General features: G+C 39.9%; 1 protein-coding gene across 2 annotated transcripts in view; it reads left to right on the forward strand.

The window, feature by feature from the left end:
• The window catches only part of SLIT3 (slit guidance ligand 3), a 477,403-nt gene that overhangs the window by 225,973 nt on the left and 227,858 nt on the right, over positions 1-23,572 (forward strand). For both annotated transcript variants that reach the window (XM_027643335.1, XM_027643336.1), the window contains one exon: positions 16,250-16,321. In XM_027643335.1, coding sequence (XP_027499136.1) covers positions 16,250-16,321 — 72 coding nt within the window. The remainder of the gene's footprint in view (positions 1-16,249; positions 16,322-23,572) is intronic.

A 23,572-nucleotide genomic window follows, 5' to 3' on the forward strand; every position in this document is an offset into this window, starting at 1 on the left:
CACTTCAGTAATTACCAGGGGGTTCAGCTTCTCTTTGCAATACTGCTAGAGCTGAAACTAGTGCTGCTTTTCATTTTTAGTGGATGAAAAACTTGGGAAATAAATGCCTGTTAAAAAGTAACATATAACCTGACAATTTTTTATATTTTGTTTCTTGGACTCTGATATTCCCCAGGAAAGCTAAGACTTAAAGTAAGTTCTGATAATCATGTAGAAGCTGCTGTCTGTAATAGCAAGGAATTGAGATGTCACATCTGTCAGCCATTTTTTTAAGAACTGAAGTTTAGGCTTAAATGACATCGAAAGTCAATGTTTAATAGTTTTTATTTAAGTTAAAAATATTACTCTTGTACCTGCAGTTTCAGGAATGATTGTGAGAATGAAATTTTGGCATAAATGAAGAAGGGGACGTATTTTGAGAATGTACCATGAGATAACAAACCAATTTAATGGCATCAGTGCAGAAAAACGGGGGGAAAAAAAGCAATATGAACGTTGAGAAAAGAACATGGTCATTATGGCCTGAGGTTTGGAAGCAGTATTTAAAATATTATGTTGGGGCTTAAAGTCAACCATTAAAGAAAAGAATGGACTTCTTTATTAAGGATGGATTGCATTATATAGAAATATTATGTGAGAGTGGTGCCATTTTCTTCATTGCCCAGGTAAAACCTGGAGCAACAGCACAGCACAGAAACTGCTACTGCTCTTGGCAAATCTGATGACACTTTGCTCATCTGTCAAATTCTGCATTTAACTGGGCAAGAGCAGTATCCCAAAGCTGCTCTTCAATTGCAGAGAAGGCAGAGCCACCACTCCAATAAGCAGCAGGGTAAGACATTATTATTCCATATCCCAGCTCACTGTCTCTGATTTATGCTCAGGTGTAAATGGGGTGCAGATCAGACACGTTCACACACACACTGTAATGAAGAGACTCTGCTTGTGGAGAGGTCACAGCAGATAAATCAAGTGGTAAACCTTTGACTTTTTTGTTTTATAACATCTTCTTTAGGCCATCAGCTGGTTGCAGTGGGTTGTTTTTTCCTGCAATGTAGTTTATTAGGTATAAATTTAGGAATGTGTAATAAACCAGCATTCAGTATTTTTTTATCTTCCCTATTGATTACCACAGTAAAGGGATGAGAAGCTCCAGTGCAGTGGTTTGCTGAGATGTTCAGGATGTACATCCCAGGCTATAACTGAGTGCTCTAAGCAGAATAATGCCATTTCAACAGAAAGCAATTGGTTGGAGTTGACCTATATGAAGAAAAGAGTGGGTACTCTAATCAAATGAGAAATTATTTTCTGTTTTATTTAAATTACAGTACTTCAATACATGAAAAACACTACTTTAAATACAGCAAATTGCACTTAAGTTAACCCACTGAAAACAGTTCAGATCTTAAATATTTGTAAGAATAGTGGAGTGAGGTAGGATGAGGCTGATACAAATTATTCCTTCTCTTCTTTCCTGACATTTCAACCACATGTTCTTAAGATTTTTTTTTTAACCTAACAAACTGCTTTATATCGTGGAGTTTATCCTTCACTGTCACAGAAGATGCTGCCATGGAATTCAGCTAAAGAAATCGATTTAATGTTTTGATAAAGGAGAAAAATTACATTGGCATTGCAGAGAAACATTTAATAAGGATGAGAAATAAAGTCAAAGCACAATGCTTGTCTCTTACTGTGGTTCAAGTGTATCTTTTAAAATACTGTTGGTGACTTTGGAGTGGAGAAAATCTGGAGAAGCTGACCAGAAGTAAGACACTGGTTAACATGAAAAAGCATGTAGCTGCTACATTTCTTAGTTCTGAATGACCACTGCCAAGTCATATTTGGCTTTTAATTACAGTTTAGTAAGAGTTTTTTTTACAAAACTCAGTACAGTTCATACAATGACTAAAATAAATATGTTGTTAAAGTATTTACAGGCAAAATCTCCTTGATGTGACGCTTGAATGTAAAATATAAGAACCTGAAATTTAAGTTATGCAAAGGCTTGAGCAGGGTATTATTTTTGTAATAAAATTCAATAAGCTGTTCAGCTGAAAGGAAAGATGAAGGAATAATAAATGCTCTTATTATACTTAGAGTTTTTGTACTTTAAGCTCCCTTGGAATAGTTTTTGCTTTTCCTGTATTTGTTACCAGGCAGCGATAGAAAATCCCATGTGAACAGAACTTTTCCCTTAGCCTGTTTTTGGCAGGGGAAAAGGTCCTTTGTGTTGTCAGGTTACCTGCAGTCCTGCTGAGGGGGGTCTGTAGCAGTTGCAGGGAAGGCACTTTTGTAACACTTTCTCAGTGGAGAAGACACACTCATTTGTACATGTGAGGCAGGTATTTCTCACCTGTGAAGGCACAGGTTCCTTGTCATAAAATATCCTGAGTTGGAAGGGACCCACAGGGATCACTGAAGTCCAGCTCTCCTATGCAAGAGAACTGAGCCAGCTGATGGCTTTGTCAAGGTTGCAGAAGTACATTTAGGATGGAGCCAGGAATTATGCCAGGAAATGCAGCATCCAGTGCTGCTCTTTAACCCAAGAAACGGTGGACTCAAAATTGGAACCACTCCAGGCTGGGAGTAGAAGTCCCTGTGCTTGTGGGGTAAGATCCTTGCTCTTCAAGGCATTATACTATTGCAGTCTGATTGAGAAGTCTTTATAGTAATTGCATGTCTGGAGAGAAAAGTTTTGCTTCCTTTTCACTTGGAGGAAAGGCATCATAGTGAGCCTCAAAGGGGAAAAAGCCCTATAATCATTTAGGTTGAAGTGCTTCTTAATTCAAATGGTGTGCCACTTAGAGAACTTGATAAGAAGGATTAGAACTGGGAAAGAAAGACATTTTTAAAAGCAAAGCTATTACAAGGTTCATTACTTTATTTATATGTTCTCCAAAATCACATGAATGAAGGGAAAAAATGAGGGGAAAAAATACTGGCTTCAGTTCAGAATGTCAATTACTACTTTTTTAATCCTCTTTTCACAATTTATTTGACATCTTGAACAGTAGCCAAAAAAGCTATTATAACTATAAAACATATTCATTGGTATAAATCTCATTAAGTTGAGCAATTTAATTAAGGTATTGACATGCTTAATTGATACGTGCAAGGAGAGACCATTTTCATATCTAATTTCCATACGTTTTCTGCTTTTAAAAAAACCAGCTCCGTAAAAATGTTATAGATTCAGCTAAGCCCTGTCATCCCAAAGGAGCACTTGCTGCCATTTACCTTGATTTAGAGCCAACTACTCTCCTAAGTGGAGCTCCATTAAGTGGATGTGATGTATGCCTGACTCAAACATGCGTCAGCTTCTCTTATGATCAATAGTGGAATATTTATATTAATAAAGCACCAAGTTAATTAAATAAAATAGTCTTCTGGGTAAACTTAAGATACTAGGGGATGGGCAGAGAATCAATATACTCTGCCATTTGGACATTAACTGTGTGCTCTGAAATTTGATGTTATGGTAGCTAAGATGCTTGCGGTGTAGGAGTGTGGGATGCACAGAAACTCCCAGGGCAGGAAGCTCCTGAGCACCCTGGGCAGGCAGGATTTGCTTATCCAGTTAGAGAAAAAACAGCAAACAAAAAACCTTAGATCTGTTTGGCTTCTGTGACTTCATTCTTACAGGTACATCAGAAATCCTTTCTTCTGGATTAGGACTGGACACACTCAAATGGGTGTTTTCCCTGTTGCCTGAATTGTTCCCTCACTGGCAGAGAAAGGAGCGTGAGACACTTGCCCATTTAGGATTTATCAGTGTCAGTAAAGGACCATAGGTCACCCACAGAGACATTTTAAACATTACCTTTAAAATCAGTGTGCCACTGATGAGTGTATCCAGCTCTCGTGTGTTCCATGTCTCAGCCCAAAGCACAGCTGTCCTTCAGCCCTTCCCAGCTGCAGCCACCCCTGGGAGCTCTGTCTCCTCAGACAGAGCTGGCTGAGAGATTTCTACATGAATGAGTGACTTTTGACCACTGTGGAAACCTCTCCCTGTTAGAAATGTAGTCCCAAGTCTCAGTCTCAGATTCATGTCACTATTTTGCTCTGATAAGCAAACCCTGCTGTCCCTGTGGCATTGTGCTGTTTCTATAATGTGCAGATGGCCTTTGAAGGAAGCAAGTTCCCTCAGGTACCATTGCAGTCCACTGATACCACTTCATCCTACCTTTTGTCTGTATTTTAAGGCTTCAGCACAGTAGAGCAAAAAATAAAGTGTGTTTTTAAATAATACTGCATCTTTAAAAGAATGCCTGGCTTTGATAATCAAAGGAGACGCTAGGCAAAGAAAGTCTTAATTCAATATTAATAGTTTGTTCAGTCAGCTTAGAACTCGTTCTGTGTAAATATGCTCCCATCTCTTTAGTCAGGGGCACTGTGACATTGCTAAAAACACTGACACCTCTGGTGCAGAGGCAAGTGCTCGTGTGCCAGAGCCCTCAATTCCTGAATTCCTGCTCGCAGGCGTGGCTGGCTGGCACTGGGCTCCTTCCTGCTCCCTTCTCACATGTCCTGGGGTTGGTTTAAAGGCAGCGAGTTAAAACTGAGAGAAGAAGAGCACATTCCCTTGGGCATTCCCTTCTCTTTAAAATCTGGGATGTGCTGGGCTGGACCCTTGCTGGGTCCTTGCTGAGCACACAGTGACTGGGGAACGTCCCATGACCGCAGCCTGGGGTCAGTGGCTCGGTGGAAGGTTTCTGTGAGAGTCTTTGCTGACCTCTGTGTGACAGACACCACCCACCATACAAACTGACAAAATCAGCCTGTGAACCCAGGGGGAGGCAGCATATGGAATAATGTACAGAATTTATTAAAATAATCAGTAGTGGTGCTTCTGGCCTACTACAGGAACAGGACAGTGACATTTTCCTGTGATGTGTGATTTTGACCTGGTTGAAATGTTTCTAATTACCAGGCACAGGGGAAAAGCTGAAGGAATAATCTCCTTTGTCTTACAGTGAATTTTGTCTTCCGGTAGCTTATGTCAGCACTTACTGAAAATACTTGATTTAATTCCTATTTTTGCATTAATGTAGAACCTTCTAAAGAAGACACATGTATGGTGTGTTTAATACTTCCAAATATGCTTCATATATGAAGAAGTAAGCTTTGCCTCTTGTTTAATATTACTAATCAAAGCATGTATGTTACATCTGAAAGTTGAAAATGTTTAATATATGTAAAACAGTACTTCTGTTGTATTACTGTGTTCGGTAAAGTGTTGGTAATGCATCCCAACCCTACCATTTAGTATTTGTTTTGCCTTTCTTCTTTTATATAATTCTTATGTTCTGTGATTTAGAAAGACTGAACAAAGAGTGCAAACTAGAAACAGCATTGGAACCATATGTGTTATAGTTGTATATAATCTATATCATAATTTAAAAGGGTGGGATAGCTTGAGTTAGAAAACCACTTTCTGTGTTAGACACAGAGTTGTCTTTCCAGAAATTAACTGTTCAGAGAAAGGGAAAGCGATTGCATCTGAGCTGGGATAAAAACAGATTCCACCATGAATTCCTTTCTGGAGCCTAACAAAAACCTTTGTGTATGGAACTGTGATGCAGAAATTCTTGCATGTTTTTTGACTGACTCTTAGTTTTAGTCTCTTGATTGTTGGTTTTCTGTTTGACATCTGGAAGTAATGATGTGAATAACTAATATCAGAATGTAAACTTTCCAAGTCTTATAATGAAGTTAAATTTCCTTTTTTGATAAGAGAGAAGTGTTCGTGTCATATGACACATGACACCCCCTTAGCTAATTGTTTTTTCAAAAGCTTGCTTAAAGAGGTGTCATAAATTGAAAAAATTTTGGGATAATAAGTCAAGTGTTATTGTCGGGCAGAGTTTCTCCAGGAGACTCAGATAACTGCAGTGGACTTTAGAGAAAGTCATCATCATTCCCAGCAGTGATGAAATCAAATCACTGTGGAATTTGATGTTCTTTGATTTGAGAGTGCCTCAACAATGAAACAGCGACGTGTAGACTTTTTGCTGCCTCCCTTGGGGTCTGTTGTGCAGGAGGCACTCCTCCCTCTCCCTCGTCAGCTTTTTTACATTTAATTTGATTTAATTTTCTGAGCTGACATTGTCAATCTGAAATTCAGCATCATGCTTGACAGGGAGTCGGAGGAAAGCCGAGCTCATTTCTGGAAGTGGCTTTATGCAAATAAATCCTGCCATGGATCGCTGGAGCAGCGCATTTGCTGATGAATCAGAGCAGTGCCCTTGTTTCCTTGGCATTTTGGGAATAAAGCTCAAAATGTGCCACAGGAGTCTCTGAGAGTTACCGTAAACCATTCACTCAGGTCTCTCTATGAGTGTTTTGGGTGTTTGGGGATAAAAGGTGAATTTGTTTTCCAATGGAGGTTTTCATTATAGGGTGTTTTATTGGCTTCAGGGAACTTACCCCAGCTTGTGGCTTGTTCAGGCCAGGCTGTTTTGTAGGTGGCAATAAAGTCCTAGGGACAGTCTTAATTCTTGGGAATTGTCTTCATTTTAGCTGAGTTTTCAATAAAAGTTTAGGTCCTTGGTGGATGATCTACCAAAACATTAACATAAGAAAACCCTCAGTAGGATGAGTGGCATGGTTACAAGTATAGCTTCTTTTTTGGAAGATAAATTCATTAGCTGAAAGCTAATTTTGGCTTAGATCTGTGTCATGTTAGCACCTTTGTTCTACTAGTGCACTTTAATTTCATTTTCTGTATTTAAAATATTTATATTCTATTTAGATACCCTTTTCTAAATCACAGCACTATGGAATGATAAACTTTCTGTGCATGGAGTGGGATTCTTGAGTGGATAGTCATTGAAAAAAAGAAGTTATCAGGTTATATTTCAGTGAGTCTGTAGATAAAGTAGGGGAATGAGGTTCGTGGGGGTCTCATGCAGCTGTAATGGTCAGGGTGACCTACTCTGAAATCCTTGGATAGCTTGTGGCTTTGTGGATCCTACTGTAAAATGGAGAAGCTGGTGTTACTTAAACAGTTGCATCTTGCAATAGAGTTGCATCCCCAGTAGAGTTAACCACTTTGTGGTATTACATCTATATATAATATATAATCTATATAATAAATCTGCATGTCATATCCTCATAGAAAAATGAATTAAGGCTACAAACCCATCTGAAGTGTATCTTCTGCTGCAGCGTTTCACAGGGACTTTCAGGGACTAAATGATCCATAGCAGGAAAGATATATAAAGGTGAAGCTGAGGAAGAAAGAAAGAAGCTAAAATATTATAAAAGAAAGAAGGGACAGGGTGCATAGAACTCTTGTCCTTCTTCTGGGGCTTCAGTAGTTGTTCATGGAGTACAGTCTGCTGAATACCACTGCAATATTATAATTTATTTTTAAAACTTGTATTACAGCTAAAGCACTGGTGTGCCCCTTTTATATTGGGGCACTTTTTACCACTGAACAGAATAACTCCCCCTTGATAACCAGGCCTGAGCTGTGAACTGTTCTTCTCACTGCAGGGGATTCAAATAACTTGCAGCTCGTTTTTAACCTCACTGGAATAAATTGAATGTCACTGTAGTTGGTTTTAGTATCCATGGATTCCCTAAAATGTTTATTACTTTTTATACAGCCACAGAAATGTCTACGGTGATCATGCAAACAAATTAAATAAATGGCCTCTTTAATGTTGTTAAAAATAAAGCCTAGATTTTTTACATGTGCAATTGCTACTTACTCCTATGAAAACTGTCTTATTTTCTTAGCAAAAGTACAGGATCAGAGCCTGAATTAAATAAACACTGTTATGATTATCATTTTAATTCTACACTGTGATGGTCAGTTACACAAAAATGTAATGGTCAGGGAGATTTTTTTTTTGAATATGTCAGTAAAGTGCAAAAAATTCTTTATTATAAAAATATTCATCATTAACAAAGGCAGAGGTAGGTCAGGAAAGATCATTCAAAAGAGAGCCTTGCTCCAGATGTTAATCAGTTATCCAGTGATGGTACAGGTTATTAGCTCATGTTTTATACTTTATGAATTCACACATTTATCTTCTAAAATAAGAGCTCATCATATGTAAAAAATATATAATAAATTATGTACAATAAACTGCAAATATATTTTAGCTTAGTGCTCAAGCAGGGCATAACCAGGGGCTCATTTTTGCTTTGTGGAGATGAGAGGAGGGTACTATTGCCTAGTGTTGTTTAGAATTTGCAAATGCACAGCATTTCTTTCCAGTACAGATCAACAGACAAAGGTATAAACCAGAAAACAGGTCAACAGTATAAAACCACTTTTTTTTTTTTAAATTAGGTTAAAATAGGCAGAGTCCCCTTTTACTCCACTTCCAAAAGTATTAACATTAATAAACAATCTTCTTATCATTTATTATTCAGAAGCCTTATCTTATTTCTAGTAGGCTGCTTCTCTTCAAGGGTTTCTCCTGAACCCACTGGCTGTTACTCTCCAGTTCCTTCTCCCTGACATATTCAAAGTTGAGTATGAAGACTTGGGAGGACAAATTTCACTTTCATTGCCTGTGTTCCAGAAGACAAAACAGATGCTGCTTTCTAAAATGAAAACTCACGATCAGGCTCAAGATGGGTGGTTGTAAAATCAGAGTCTCCTAAATGCTGTCTGGATCACTATTTGCTTGGCATTTTGGAAATGGCAGGAGGAGGGAAGAAGAACTGTAAAAGTCATAAACATGCCTTTGATTTGGGCATTGGCACAGATTAGTTTTACAGTTCACTTAAAATCATATAAAAATATTTACTAATCTTCCTAGAGATATTATGATAGATGTAATTTTTTTGTTTTCGTTGGGTGCACTGATAGACAAATGTTGTAACACTGTGTCTGATTCAGTGAAACTGAGGGGGTTTTGTTGTTTGGTTGGTTTTTTTGAAGCAACCAAGAATTTTAAAAACCTCTAATGAAGTGTGCACAAACGTGTATCCTCTGTTCTTTCAAACATTTAAAAGACTTGAGCATGTGCTGTGTCATCCCTGCAGTCGTGTCAGGACAGAAGTCATGAATCTATAAAAATCCGTGCAGGTCAGGTCCCTTAAAGGGTCTTTATTAACAGATGGGTTTCAATTTGTCCTTGGAGAAGGTGGAAGAGGATGCTAAAATAATTATCTGTTGCTCAGATCTTTTTCCTCCTTGATTGCTTTGTGAACGCTCCTCCCCGTGAGCTCAGGCTCTGCTCAGTGTCCTGTTCTTCCTGACAAAAGCATGTGTGTGTGACTGGGGTTAATTAGGCCACGTGAAGCTTTGGGTAAATGGTGAGGTGCAGAAGTATAGAGTTAACATCTCTCACCTCACGGTGAAACTGGATCAGCAAAGGAATCGTGGTGTTTATCTTCTGGAAGCTCAGCAGTAGTGCTTGTGCAGTAGTGCGTGACTGTGTGAAAGCAGCGAGGACTGGCTTAATTGGAACTTTTGAGCTAAATTCCCTCCTCAAAGCAAACAAAACAAAACTAGAGTTTCCCCAGCAGCCTCCCAGAGCACGGGTTGATAGCCAGCTGTATCGTGTTTAGCAAAAACACAACCACCTTGCTTTGTTCAGGGCACACAACATCCCCAGGACCTGCTCGTTTTGCAGAACTCAGAGCCTGTCACCATCTTTACTCTTAGTGCAGTAGGAGTAGGTAGAAACTTTTTTCCTTTTAAAAAAATCATCAGTGATGCCAAGTTTCCACAGAGTAATGCTCTACAATCCTGTTGTTCTTAAGCTCTTGCCTTGTAGCCCATGGGCAACAACACTTATCCATTTTTCCTTCAGACAGAGAGCTGGAAGTGCTGCTTTACAGTAAATACCATTTTTTACACTGAACCTCCAGAAAGAGCAAAGCTATTGCTGCACTGAGGGCATAAAGCCCTCCTGAGGACAGAGGTGCTGATGAGTGTCAGACTTGCCACAGCTTGTTCTAATTACTGTTGGAGTGAGCTGATTTGGGCAATGCATTTCCCACCTGGAAGTTGATAAATATGGTGAACTTACCTTGCATATTCACAAGGCTCAAAGTTTCTAAATTGTCCTTAACAGCTAACTCAGTCATTTGTTAATCCATTTGGAGGACAGGGAAAATTTAATACTGATGAGTTTTGGAAATACGAGGACAATAACTCCTAGGTAAGAATAATATTTAGTTGTTGAAAATGTTCAATATTAGTTTTAGGTAAAAAAAAATAATTCAAAAGCTGACATGCAATTTTGGCAGAGCAGGAAAAATCCTTCTTTTGTTCTTTGCTGTAAATGAAATGGTAGCTTAATGTGGTAGAAAAAAAAATGTGGTGGAAATATTTACAGAGCCTGTTTTCACCTGATTTCAACATCTGCATCCTTGAGCTTGTGTGTGCTGGTGCTTTACCTCCAGATCCATTTCTTACACACCTCAAGCATGGTCCTTACTCTCTTGGCTCAGCCTCACCATGCCTTTAAGGCACAGCAGCCTTGCTAAGCACACCCTCCTTGCAACAGAGACAGATCTGCATCCTTCTGCTCCCTGAGGGGCTGGAGCTGCCTGGGAGATGTGACCAGATGAAGTCATGTTGCTCCCAGCATTGGATTGATGGGCAAGAAGAAATCCCATCCCTTGGAAGGGGATCTGTGCTGCAGCCCTTGTGCTATTGGTGCAGTGGTGCTGCCTGTGCCGTGCTTCAGGTTAAGCAAGGTCTGAGGCATTGCAAGCTGTTGTGGATTGTAATAGAAACTCTGCAAGACAAAAAGCTTCCTTGGGAGTGCCAAGCACTTGGTTAAAAGAAAAAACACATCATGAATATTAATATTCTGTGCTGGAATTCTTATAGATATAATGGAGTAAACTTCTTTTTTTTTTTCCCCTGTGGATTTTCTTGGTCTTTTTACCCCTTCATGTTACCCTTTTTTCTCTTGCAGACTCTTCCTCCAGCATTGATTCCTTTGCCCTGTCTCTTTGATTGTAGGAGTTACTTTCCCTCCAGCTCTTGCTCTATGAAAAAGCTGAGCTGTATCATTCCTCACTTCATTGACTTGCTTATCTTTTATTATGTGTTACTTAGAGATACCTATTATCTTTGGATTATACTCTCTAATTTTCCCCATCTGTTACTCTTTAGCTCCTTAATTGTGTTACTTAATTCAGTAAAACATTGTAGGATAGAGTTTATGTGTAACATGTTGTACAAATTAAAACTAATTCTAATGAGACAAATTGCAGTGACCAGATTGTGTTAAGTATGTGACCTTTAGTGGAGTGGTTCAGTCTGGTTTTAGTCCAGTTGTAAAGAAAAGTTGGGTTGAAGAACAGTCACTGAACTTAAGTGCACAAAACCTCTGAAACATTTTATTTTATTTTATTTTGTTTTATTTTAATCAGTGGATGAGACTGAAATGTTTTAAACCCAGAAATCCTATTTAGTGAAAAAATGTAAACAAGCTACCAACATGGATGAATTAATTCTCATTTCTCTCAGCTGCACATTCTATGGCTGGAGTGAAGTTAGTGGGCACAGGGCTGATTTCTTAGCACTGGTGGCAGCTGACACTTTCTTAAAGTCAGCATTCACACCTTTCATTGATTTTATTTTGCAAAGCAAGCAAACCTCATTAATTTTCCCTGTTATTTTGTCAGGAAGAGTTGATGGGAAGCAAATCTTGCACCCTCAAGCCCCATATACCAGTGTTTGCCTTCTGGTTTTGTATCAGCTTCTACAGAGAGTTGTGTGTGAGCTCTTCTTTCTTATTGCAAGAAGCAATTGAATGGTGGACAAGCTAAAAGGTACTTTGAAGGAATCAGCTTAGTTATTCTGGATTTGTCCTTCATTTTAGCTAAACCATTGGTTCCATGTGTTAATGGTTAACTCTGTGAGTTTGCAGTTTTATTATGGAATCAACATGCAGTAACATACTGGGAAAGATACATACTGGGTTGTGAAGCATTTGCTCTTGGGGACTATTCTTTAAGTCTTTGTACTAAACTCTTTAGACATTAAAGGCAAGCTTAGTTCTTTATGTGATAACACTGCAGTGTGATCTCTGTTTGCCCATTTGGGCGGGAGAAATAATTAAAGAGTAGTGTTCAACCACAATAAATACTTCTTAAGCTGGTTTTCAGGGAGTTGTGCAAAACCAGTCTTTTAAAATTTTAGAATCTCTGTGTCATAAAAGATCGGGAAAATAATTTGTCAGCGCTCAAAGAGTGGGGGTTTTTTGTTTGTATTTGAAAAGGGAGACAAGCATATGGAAGACTAAGCATAAGACTCAACATAATGTTATCACTGCTGATTTTTTGATTTTTATATAATCTATGGTATTTCCAGCACCACTGGAGCTTTGCAGGTTGTATCAAAGTAGCTGTTTTAATGTTTTAAATCTGTAGTTCAAACGAAGACACTAATTTTATGAATGTTCGTAGGGTCTGTGTTCCAATTAACTGATTTATGTTCTGTCACTGGCAAAATAATAAAAAAAGGGTCTTAATGTATTTTATTGCTCTGTTAGAGAGTTGCATTTTCACTTGGGATGCAATAGGCAGTGTTAAAGCAGGAAGCTAAAACCAGCACTACGGCAAAGACTGCAGAGGCACTTAGGAAACGTCAGCACTTTTGGGTGCTTTTTTTTTCCCCTTTTCCAATCCTTTTATCAGTAAGGCTCTTTCAGTGCACGCTTGAAGATCAGGAAAACAATATTAGACTTGCAGAGGGAGTTAATCTGTGTCCAAAGCATTTTAGCAAAATTAAAATAAAAAGTAAAAAAAAAAAAAAAAAATGTACTGACTTGTGCCAACTCCTGTTCGAGGCTGGGTTGGACTAACGTGTGGTCTGCCGTGCTGGGAGGGCACGTGAGCCACAGCTGCTGGATTTTGTCAGATCCCACAGCTCTGATTGTGCAGACTTGAAGTCCAAGCTCTTTAATATCCCCGTGGCTCCATTTCTCCATCTAAGAAAGGAGAATGTTCCTTTCTTTGGGGGTTCAGCACACAGTGCTGGCTGGGGTAGCTCTTGGTTGAACGTGTCCAGTACTGTTGCCTGCTGTGCTGTTCCCCTCACTGGTTCCTCTGGGATTGCTGCCCAGGCCTTTCCAAGAGTGTTTCCATCAGAAACTGGGATGAGGGAGCCAGGGGGTCACTGCACTGTGCTGAGGCAGTGGCTGGTTGCTGGATCTCTGTGCAGTGTGCTCTGCCTGCAGATTAAATTGGATGAAATTTGCCTGTATTTATCAAAATAACAGGAAGGATAATTTAATCTCAAAACATTTACTTCTCTCAATGTGTCTATTTTATCATGAAGGTGTTTCCTTTGTGGTGGGCTCGCTGCTTTCTCCACAGAGGAACCTTTGTGAAGGAGGGTGATGCTGATGGACTGGCACATTTTAGTTTATTCTTAGGTCAAGTGCTTTTGGTCAGCTAACACTGCATGTTAGAGGGGGATTTTTGGAAGTCTTTTCTTCTCTAAAGCTGGAATTTTTCAGATTTCCTCCTTAGGATATGTCATGTACCCATGCATTGCACTTGCCTTCCATTACAGAGTTAGGCAGTTTGAAACTTCTGCTTAAGAAATAGGAAATGTATTAGCAATCATAATTTATTTTTCTTCAGATTTGTTCATTTTTTCTTGAATACTGCAATATTTTTCCTTTTTTTTAAAGGGTTTTGTTTTAGCCTCACCTCTGTTCACCTGGTTTTCTGCAGTTACTATGAATAACTAATATTTATTTTACATACTGTCAGTGTGAGCTTCTCATTTTGCCTGCAGGGAGTGAAAAGCTGGAAATTTAAGGTAAACTCAGTAGACAAGTTGCTTGTTAACAACCTTCTGCTTTCTCGGAGCAAATTTTGGAAGTGCCCAGGCTGAGCCTGGTTGAGGTTTGCTTGCTTATGAAAGATGCTTAACAAAGGTTTGGCACAGTATCAGGAAGCAGAAAGAAACACTTTTCTTGGCCTCTTCAAAATGGGATCATTATAACTGTGAGAAGGCAGTTAAAGAAAACTAAATATGCGTTGGTGAATTTTCCTCCATGCTGTGTCATTAGGGCCATGCAAGGCTGGCAGTTCTTCAGCCCACTGGAGAGATTTATGCAGTAGTGGTACCTAGAGGAGAGTGCCTAATAGAAAATGAAAATAATACAGTTTACAAGAATGGTTTTCATAGGAAATGGATGAACTTCCTACAGTCCCCTGGTTTTGCTGACTGCAGGTTGAGAGTTGAGCATAAAGAAAAAGCAGAAAGCAAAAACATAAATTAGCCCTTTTAGAACACAGTAATGCTAGAAAAAATAACTTTTAAACCTAACTTATTTTTAAACATGATTTGAAATAATGCACAATAAAATGCCAGACAAATGCAACTTGAGGCACTGGCGGATTTAGTGTGGTTTTCTTTGACCACACAGTTCTACTTTTTCAAGCCCTTTTTGTTCTGCTTTGCGTGCGTCTTCCCTTCAGATCTGACTAATTTTTGCCTTCCTAAGCCATTTTGTCACGCTTTTCCCATTGGCTGGGGCTCTGCTGTGCCTCACTGTCACACCAAAGTGACTCCCTGTCATGAAATCGGTCTTCAGCATAAGACTTCCTTCTTCTGGGTCTGAAGTACCCTTTACTTTCTCTGGGTTGCCAGATCATTTGTCTGGGTTGAAGGTCTGTCTTTAAAAGAACGAATATTTTGTTGCTGGCAAAATAAAGGGGAGGTGAAGGAGAGGTCAGAGTGTGGATCAGTGTTAAACAAATTGTGAAGGTCACAAAGAATTTTAATCTGACTTGAAAAAGGGACTTGTATGCAGCAGCACATTTTTGTTTGTGATAGTCTGAATGGACAATTGTACCTACTTTGAGAATTTGGTGTAGACTGCATGACTGGTATAAATTGAATTAGTCCCATGACAAGGACATAGTCCCCTTTTTTTTCTTATCTGCCTGATGGAAAGCAGAAGAAAGGCCTGTGTGACACATCTTGACCCACAGTGTCAATGTGGGCTTTTGTGACAGGCTCTGATTTCTGGCCTCTCATTTGATAAAACCAATTTGGGAGAGGCTAGAAAGGGAGCTTGCTGCAACACTAAATGTACTTACAGAAAAGAGTGTCTGGGGGTGAGTACAGATTCCTGCCATTCCCTCTTAATAGTCATTAGAAATCCAGAGTTTCTTTCTGAAAAGGGGGCAAAATGCTGGGCTTGTGTAACACAGGGACACAGTCACCCAAAACGATGCACTGTGTAATTCCCTGGGCTGCAGTATCACCTTTCTTTGTCCTTTTGTCCAGCCATCCCTGCCTTCCATTTGCTCATTTCTTATATTTTTCTTTCCCACTCATCTGCCTTCGTGTCCCCTTCTTACACAACTCTCTTACCCCCGGCTTTGTAACCTAAACCAGGCTGAAGTTGCTCCCTCTCCTCCCTGCTGACAGGGCACCAGCAAGGAAATCAGGGTGAGTGCTGCTTTTCCTTAGCATGAAAACATCCCAGCTTTCTGGGTTTGTGTCCATCTCCCTCCCATTCCTGATGCCCTCCTTCCTGCCTGCACCTGCACTGCTGGAGGGTTGCAGATTTGGAAATACTTATGGTGCAAAAAGGGAAAAAGCACCTGAATGCAGGTTGGGTGACAGGAAACTATAACCTGAACTCACAATGAAGATGTAATAATACAAATGGAAACATTTGTAATGTTTTAGTACTAGAAAGGCTTTTTGACTTGATGTTGGTTATTTGTTTTTAAGCAAGGTTAAAAATTCAGTTGTTGCTATTGATTCACACTGCAGTGGGGTTCTTAATGTGGTGGATTAAAATCTTTTCACTGTGAATTTACAAAGCTTACAAGAGAATGATTGTCATGTTTTTCCTGAATATTAATTTCAAATAAGAGGCTGTAAACTGAGCAGGGGTAGCCAAGTATTTTTGCAGTCAGTAAACCAACAGGAGCATACTGAGAAAATTTCATTTACACTACAGGGTTGTAATTCCAAGGCACCAGGTTTGGCTGCAGGTACTCTGACAGCAAATCCTGCATTGTGCCAGTGTCATGACTACATGTGAGGGATGTTTTCTAGAAGTTCTGTCACTGGTATCACGAATTCTGGTGGGTTTTGTTGTGGAGTCATTTCAGCTCATTCCACAGACCTCTAGAGGAGTGAAAGAAAATTGAAAACATCATGTGGTGTATCAAATCCAGAAACATCTACTTTTCCAAGCACGTGGATGTTCCATTATCTCATGTAGATTTGAGAAATGTGTTCTCTTTGTTAATACAGTGTATTTTTTTTTCCTCTTCCCTTATTTAGGGACCTGAGTGAAAATCAGATAAAAGGAATCCCTAGAAAAGCCTTTCGAGGAATCATCGATGTGAAGAACTTGTAAGTGACAACTTCATTAATATTTGTGGTGAAAACCACTCTCCCTGGGTTACATCTGGCTGTTATTATGTGTTTGGCTACCATTTGTTTAGCTCTGTGCAACACCAAAGGGACCTGCAGACCCTGCAGCTTTTTGTCAGGGGCCTCACAGGCTACTTTGGTCCACACTTTGAATGCCCCTGGGGAAGTTTTGAGCAAAGGAAAAAAAGTGTTCTTAAATGCTTTACCCTTTCCTGCACTATTGCCCTGAAGAAAGATATGCATAGGAAAAGTACTGTTAGAGTTCAGGGATGAAATTGAAATGTTTCACTTAGAATAAATCTTCTGTTCCACCGCTGGTGTGGACAATAAATATGACAAAATGTGGCACACAGTCACAGTGGTTGAGAGCAAACATCAGAAAATTAAAAAAAAATATAAATACTGTGGGCAGTTAACTGTGCATGCTTTGACCGTTGGTATTGAATGTTAAAATAATTTGTAAAAGCCATTAAAGAGAGAAAATAGGAGTTTATTTTTGATGCTGATGAAGCTAGGCTGTCCTAACTGTTTTCTGTAACATTTATTTAGTAGAAGAATCAGGTAAAGGAGATCTAAAAAGAAACCCTTTTGTACAAAGTCTTGCAACATACCTATGGTTTTTTTTTTCTGAGCACTGTGCAGATGCCTTTGGAGGCTTTGGGATGTACAGAATATGAACACTTGTAGACATAACACTTACAGCTGTTTCTGCAGTCATTCAGCACACTAAGCCTGTGCTTCTTCAGTGGTTTGTCACTCACTTTGTGCATATTCAACAGTGACTTTAGCTGTTCTGGTAACAAGAGGCCTTTTTACCTGAATATCAGCATGAGAAAACACATCTTGAGAAGCCACTTACTCTGATGTTCCTCTTCAGTGGAGGAGCATCAGAGGACCTGTGTGAGCAGGTCTAGTTTTCAAGACACAGGAAAATACGAAGAATATAGTTTATAGCAGGAAAAAATTTGTGGATTTTAGACAGAAGAGTGGCTTTTTTGCCATGTTAGCATGAGCTTTACTTACATTGTGTGATCTAGAGGAACAATAGATAGTCTTTTGTCTCAGAAAATCTAACTTTCCCAGCTATAATTCATTGTTAGTTGTCTGACTTTATTTAAAATAGCAAGCTTTGCATTCAGAGTTTAGTTCACCTCTGGCAAGCTGTCACAATAATCACAGGTGCTTTGATTTATGCACCCACTCTCAGTGCAGAAGGAACCAGGGTTTTTCTCCTTTCCCTGAGCTGATATCAAGGGATGACTGGCTGGAGTGCTTACAGGAGCTCTATAAATGTCAGGATTTAAAACTTCAACAACAAATTGTGACTGTCAAGTTAGGCAGTATCTGTTATTTTGCTTTAAAAGACACAGTATCAGAAATACTTCCCTATAGCTACTGCTTCTGTCTCTGATGAGTACTGAGTTTATCACAGAATCATAAAATAATTCTGGTTTGGAGTGACCTCTGGAGGTCATCTAGTCCAGCCTCTGGCTCAGCAGGAGCTCGAAGCTCAGTAGTCTGACAGATTGCTGATGTGAGCCACGAGCACTGATTGTTTAGATAAATAGCAGGAGGAGCAGACTTTCCCCTCATATCTGTAGACATTCTTTTTTGGTAAGAACTGTGTGAGTTGTGTACCCAGGGTGGTTCATTAGAGCAGGTGACTCTTGTTTCCAGACACAGAGTGGTGGCCTGTGAGTTGCTGAGAGAAACATGGCAAACTCTTGAGCCAACTTGCTGCTGGAAACACATTAAAATTTCTACAGCAATAACCATAAGGGTGTGATGCGAGTTGAACCAAGTTAATATTTAAAGCTCTTAAAACTTTAAGCAGTGCCTTTAACATGCCAATTGCCATTCTAAGTCTAGACTTGGCAACCAAGCCTCTCCCTCTTGAGTCCCAGGGATGACCACGCCAACGGAGGAGGAGAATGAGCCTCTTTTGCCTTTTGGTGCCATCCAGCTGTTCCAACACCTGCACTGCTCATGCCTGGTGCCTCTGCCACGTACACACTGAAGGGAGAGCAGCAGGGTTGCCTGTTTCTATGGTTATCGCTCTGCTGATTTATTGTACTGTCTCAGAGTTCTCCCACCCTATAAAAGCGTGTTTGTGAGGGATCTTGGAGACTCTGAGACGTAAGAAATAAAGCTACACATTCTCCCACGCTCCCCAACCTTTTCCAATTTATATTTAAAATTCATATAGGGAAAGGCTGGCGTGGAATGGTCTCTGTTTTCGTGGCTTGACATTTAACGTGACCTCAAATTCTTCCAAGTCCTACAAAAAGTGTCCCCATGTCATGGCAAAAATAATAACTCTGTAGATATTATAACAGGGACACAGCAAGTGCTAGAGCAGATGAAAGTCTCTAGATTAATGCAGTCTTTAACAGCAGCTTGGAAAGCTTCCCTCAGGAAAGAATGCAGAGTTGATGCAATAGACTGAGCCAGGGCATGAATTCCTTTTGGATACAAGCTCCAAAATACTCAGCCTGAGGGCTCAATATAAATTACAGTGGGTGCCATTTGGAAACCCTGTGAGAATTACCCTGTCTCAACGTGGTCATAAGTGACACAAAGTCACAGGGTGTGTCCAGCTGGAACACTCTAGTGTAAAAAAAAATCTGTTTGGTGAATTTAAGGGCAGAGGTGCTGCTGTGTGTGCAAAACACTGAGAGTCTTTGGTGATGGCCCTGAGCACCGGGGCTGCAGAACTGGCTTGGTGCCAATATGATTTTTGTCATTTAAAAAAGTAAATGTTAAGATGATAGGAGGAAAAAAAAAAGTATTATAAAAAGCAATGTTTCAAGATATTTTTCACCTTGTCTTTCTCTTTAAATGGTAAAAGCTTTCTATCTTTTGTCATTCTTTTAGCAGAGCAGTGAGCCCAAGAAAATGGGCTTGGATAAGGGCTGTGCTAAAGAAGAGCTTTTAAATATCAGGAAAGCCACTGTTTTTGCACAAAATGAAGCCAAAGCAGAAATTGGAGGTTTTCAAACTCCCAAGTGGGGGAAATTTTGTTGTCTGAATGATTTTCATATGAAGTGTTTTCTGCTGTTTGAGTACAAAATCAAAGGAAGAATCTGCAGACAAAGAATAAATTAGTAACTTCATTCCTAATTGAAATACAGAAGTAATTATACAGCTTTCAGAAAGTGTCATGAGCACATAATGTCCATTACCAGTAGTGAATTTATATGATAATTTGGCAAAAGCTGACACTTTGAACATACTGTAGAGTAGATGCATAAATGCTGCTCAGTGGTCCTAAGAGCTGAACAAGAAAGGGCAAGAGAGGGCCAGCCTGCAGAATGCACCTGTATTCAATTTCTGTTCCTTATTACTTAGAGGACAGGAAATGTTTCTTGCAGGATTCTAGCCCCAAGTAAGCACATTTATTTCAAGAATTAAAGTATATGGGTTTGGGTCTCTTTGAGCTTTGGGCTATCTCAGCACTGTCAGCCATAGCCTTTCATCATAAAAATATATGGAGCTGGTTCTTGGGTTTCTGCACGTTTCCCCTGCTTGAATCACATCTTGGCATTCAGGTGAGTGCTCCTCTGGTGAGGCATTCCTGCAGGTGCTGTTGAATAAGCCTGCACAGCCTACCTTACTGAGGGCAGCCAGGCACCCAGAATAGGAATATACAGAGCTTGATATTAGGAAGGAATTCTTCCCTGTGAGAGTGGTGAGGCCCTGGCACAGGTTGCCCAGAGAAGCTGTGGCTGCCCCATCCCTGGAAGTGTCCAAGGCCAGGTTGGATGGGGCTTGGGGCAACCTGGGCTAGTGGAAGGTGTGGAATGGTTCCACCCCATGGCAGAGGGTGGAACAAGATGAGCTTTATGTCCCTTCCAATCCAAACCATTCTATGAGTCTACAAAATCTGTCCCAAGCAAGGAAGTGAAATGATTCATGGCAAAGGGAAGAGGAATATGCAGCACAGATATGTGAGGAGAATGACAGAGCAGCAGAGCAGAGGGGGAGCCAACCTGGCTGAGCAACCACCCCTTTTGAACCCCACTGGAACCACATGGAATGACACACTCATTGCTTTTTCTGTGAGGATTTGCTGCCATTTCTTGTTCTTGATTCACCAGAACTCAGTTCTGTACCTGTTCAGCTTCTGCCTTTTATCTCTTGTAGGCTTTGGCTATAGGATACTTTAGCATTGGCATTCAGAATACCACAAGCTCAGAGGTTCATCTGTCATGATAATGTAGGCTCATTGCATTTCTGTCTAAATATTTCCCAGGCACACATGAGATAATAGCTCATATCACTAGACCTGCAAGCTGCTTTCCTGGCGTCCTGGGGCCACTTAGCAAATTGAGGGTAATATCCTTCTTGATAGCCCTAAAGGTGCTCTTGGAGGAAGAAATAAAGCATTGAGATTAATTTTTTTAAAAAAAAAATGCAGGAATGCATCAGCACATATGTAACATTTAACACTTCTGCAAGTCAGTACACATTTATTTTCCTAGTGGTTACATTACCTATGCAGTGTGAAAAATCAGAGCTCTCTGAGTACTGTAAAATATTGTTGTACCTATTAGTTTCAGTTCCTTATTTGTTAAATGGCTTTTCCTGGAAGGTACTCTTACTTTTTCTGCATGCATCTACTATTAGCATCGATCCATGTGACTTTTACAAAAATTAAACATCTAGATTGCACGTTCAGGTTTTGGAAAAAGCTGAACTTGCTCTTTACATTAAGAGTTATTTGACATTCACCTACACAAAATATAGAAACGTTCCTATGGAATTTTTTTCTTTTTAATCCATCACAACCAGCACTGCAGAGCATATTTGTAATTTTTGCCATTCAGCCATAGAAATAACTAAACATACCTGTCAAATTAAAATAACAAATAAATCCAAGAAAATAATGGTTGATTTGTGTGTAGCTGTTTCACCAGCAGAAAGCAAGTGATTGTGAGTTATTTGCCCTACATAAATATGCAGTAGATCTTAATGAAATGTTACACTACAAAAAGTAACTTCTTTAGTCTGGGTTCTCTAGGGAAGCTATTATCCAGAGCCCTCTGAAATTCCTGGCCTTAGTTTCTTGACATTTGTGTACAGTATTCACTGTTACTGTTGCAGTTTGCAGTAAAATAAAACAAAAGGAGGGAGATGAACAGTTGGCCAGATTTTCCACTCCTTTGTTGTAAAATCTGGAATAAGTCTACTGAAGCCAGTGGTTGGATTCAAATAAAAGAAAAGAAATGCCTAGAGGAGAATTGATTATCACATGTTGGTTTGTGTACTTGCTTATGTATCTTTCAATGGACTGAACAATAGGTGTCTGTATTTGATGGTGTGCATGAAAAGCACAGTATATTTTAAATATGAATAATGAAAATTAAAGGAAAGGATACGTTTCTGTTATGGAAGAGATTTCAGGTTGTTTTGATCTCAGCTGGTATTTTTAAGTGTTTTCAGAGCTGGCAAAACAGGTGAGGCGTATGGAAACAGCTATTTGAAATATTGGAGACAAACCTTTTGCCTTCTTTAAGGGGTGAAAAGATCATTTTACTTCAACCGTAAAGATTTGTAAATAACTTTCCTTCCCCTTACCCATAAATTCACGCTGCACTCAATGTATTCCAACAGTGTATTCCTTTCTCTCTCCTGTAATTAGTCTTCATTGTGATAGTGACCATAATGAATTCAAGAGAGATCTCTGTGGCCATCACATTTGCTTTCCTAGAAATTTCATTGTCATGCAGCATTATTATAACATTAAAATAACACGTTACCCACTTACCACCTTCTATGGAGAAACACCACCTGCAGCGTCGGTTAATTTTATGAATACATTACTTTGAGCTTTTGCCATCTGTTCTGTCCCTTGTAACAAATGCAAAAAGCATATATTTCACAATTAACTCATTAAAAAGATATGATTGATTGGAATGCACGTGCATGTTCCCTGCACAGTGCACGGTGCACTTGAGGTGAGATGTGCAAAACCAACCAAGCAGAGAGAGAGAGAGAGAGAGACCCTGAGTGGTAGCAGAGGACATTTTGGGAGACAATCATGTTCATCTCTTTACACCCTCATATGAAGGGCCAGACACAGAGCTCGCTGCTTCATTTTTAGTTGAGACTCGTGGCCCACCTTTGCAGGCCCTGCCTGGCTGCCTGTTCTGCCCAGGGAGCTGCTCTTGGCTCTGCTGCCTGAGATCACTTGGTGGTATATCATCCCTTGGTTTTGTTTTCTACTTCATTCAGCTCTGAATCACTAACCTTTAAAATCCACCTGCACTGATCTTTCTAAATTACTTCTCTTGTCTATCTTATAGTAAAAATCAGAGAATAAAGCCAGAAACCCTGAACACTGTGCCTTAAGTCTGGCTTTGGGCAGGCAAGAAGGTGTAGGGGGGACTTGTGTTTTCCTTTGTCCTAGCTGAAGGTGCTTCCTGCTGGCCCTATTTCCATCAGGAACATCCTAACTGCTGCAGCCGTAGCCAAGGGAGAGCCTGTTAGGAACACAGAGATGAAAACTTGAAATTTAATTCAGAAACTGCATTCTTTTAATCTCAGTTTTCTCTCTGCCTCCAGTGAATTTGCAGAGCCTTTTTCCTCTCTGTCTGTGCTGTGCTGTGTTGGGAAGGGGAGGTGATGCAGATTCCGTCTGTACTTCCTGAAGGTTTGTGGGAGCACAGCATCCTGGACACAGGGGTGTGTGCCCTGCCTTCAGGGAGGGCTCCTCTGGTATCCCTGTGCAGGCTGAGGGTGAGCAAGGGCTCTTGAATAAGGACCTAGTTCTGCATTTTTCTAGAATATGGTACACAGAGGCAGCGCCTTCTGAATAACTGTGCTCTCTGCCAGTTTATCAGAGCTGTCGTGAAATACTGTGTATTTCAAGTGTCATTGCAACACTGAAACTTCTGCATGTATCTCTTTTAACATCATAAGGAGTAGGCATTATTCAAAATTACCTCAGTGGGAAGAAAGTTTCGTAGGATTTTTGCATTGTGCACTGATGCTCAGAGATGCCAGTTCAGCAGTGATCTTGCTAGTGAGTAAGCCAGTTTCAGTCTTGACAGTGCATTTTTGCAAATGCTTGGCAGTAGTGTTATATCAGCTCTTCAGGGGACATTTTACAAGGGCATGTGGTGATAGGACAGGGGGGAGTGGCTTTAAACTGACAGAGAGCAGATTTTGGTTGGATATTAGGAAGAAATTCTTCCTGTGAGGGTGGTGAGGCCCTGGCACAGGTTGCCC

Source organism: Corapipo altera, unplaced genomic scaffold (assembly GCF_003945725.1).
Source record: "Corapipo altera isolate COAL_440 unplaced genomic scaffold, ASM394572v1 75, whole genome shotgun sequence".
Taxonomy (NCBI): domain Eukaryota; kingdom Metazoa; phylum Chordata; class Aves; order Passeriformes; family Pipridae; genus Corapipo; species Corapipo altera.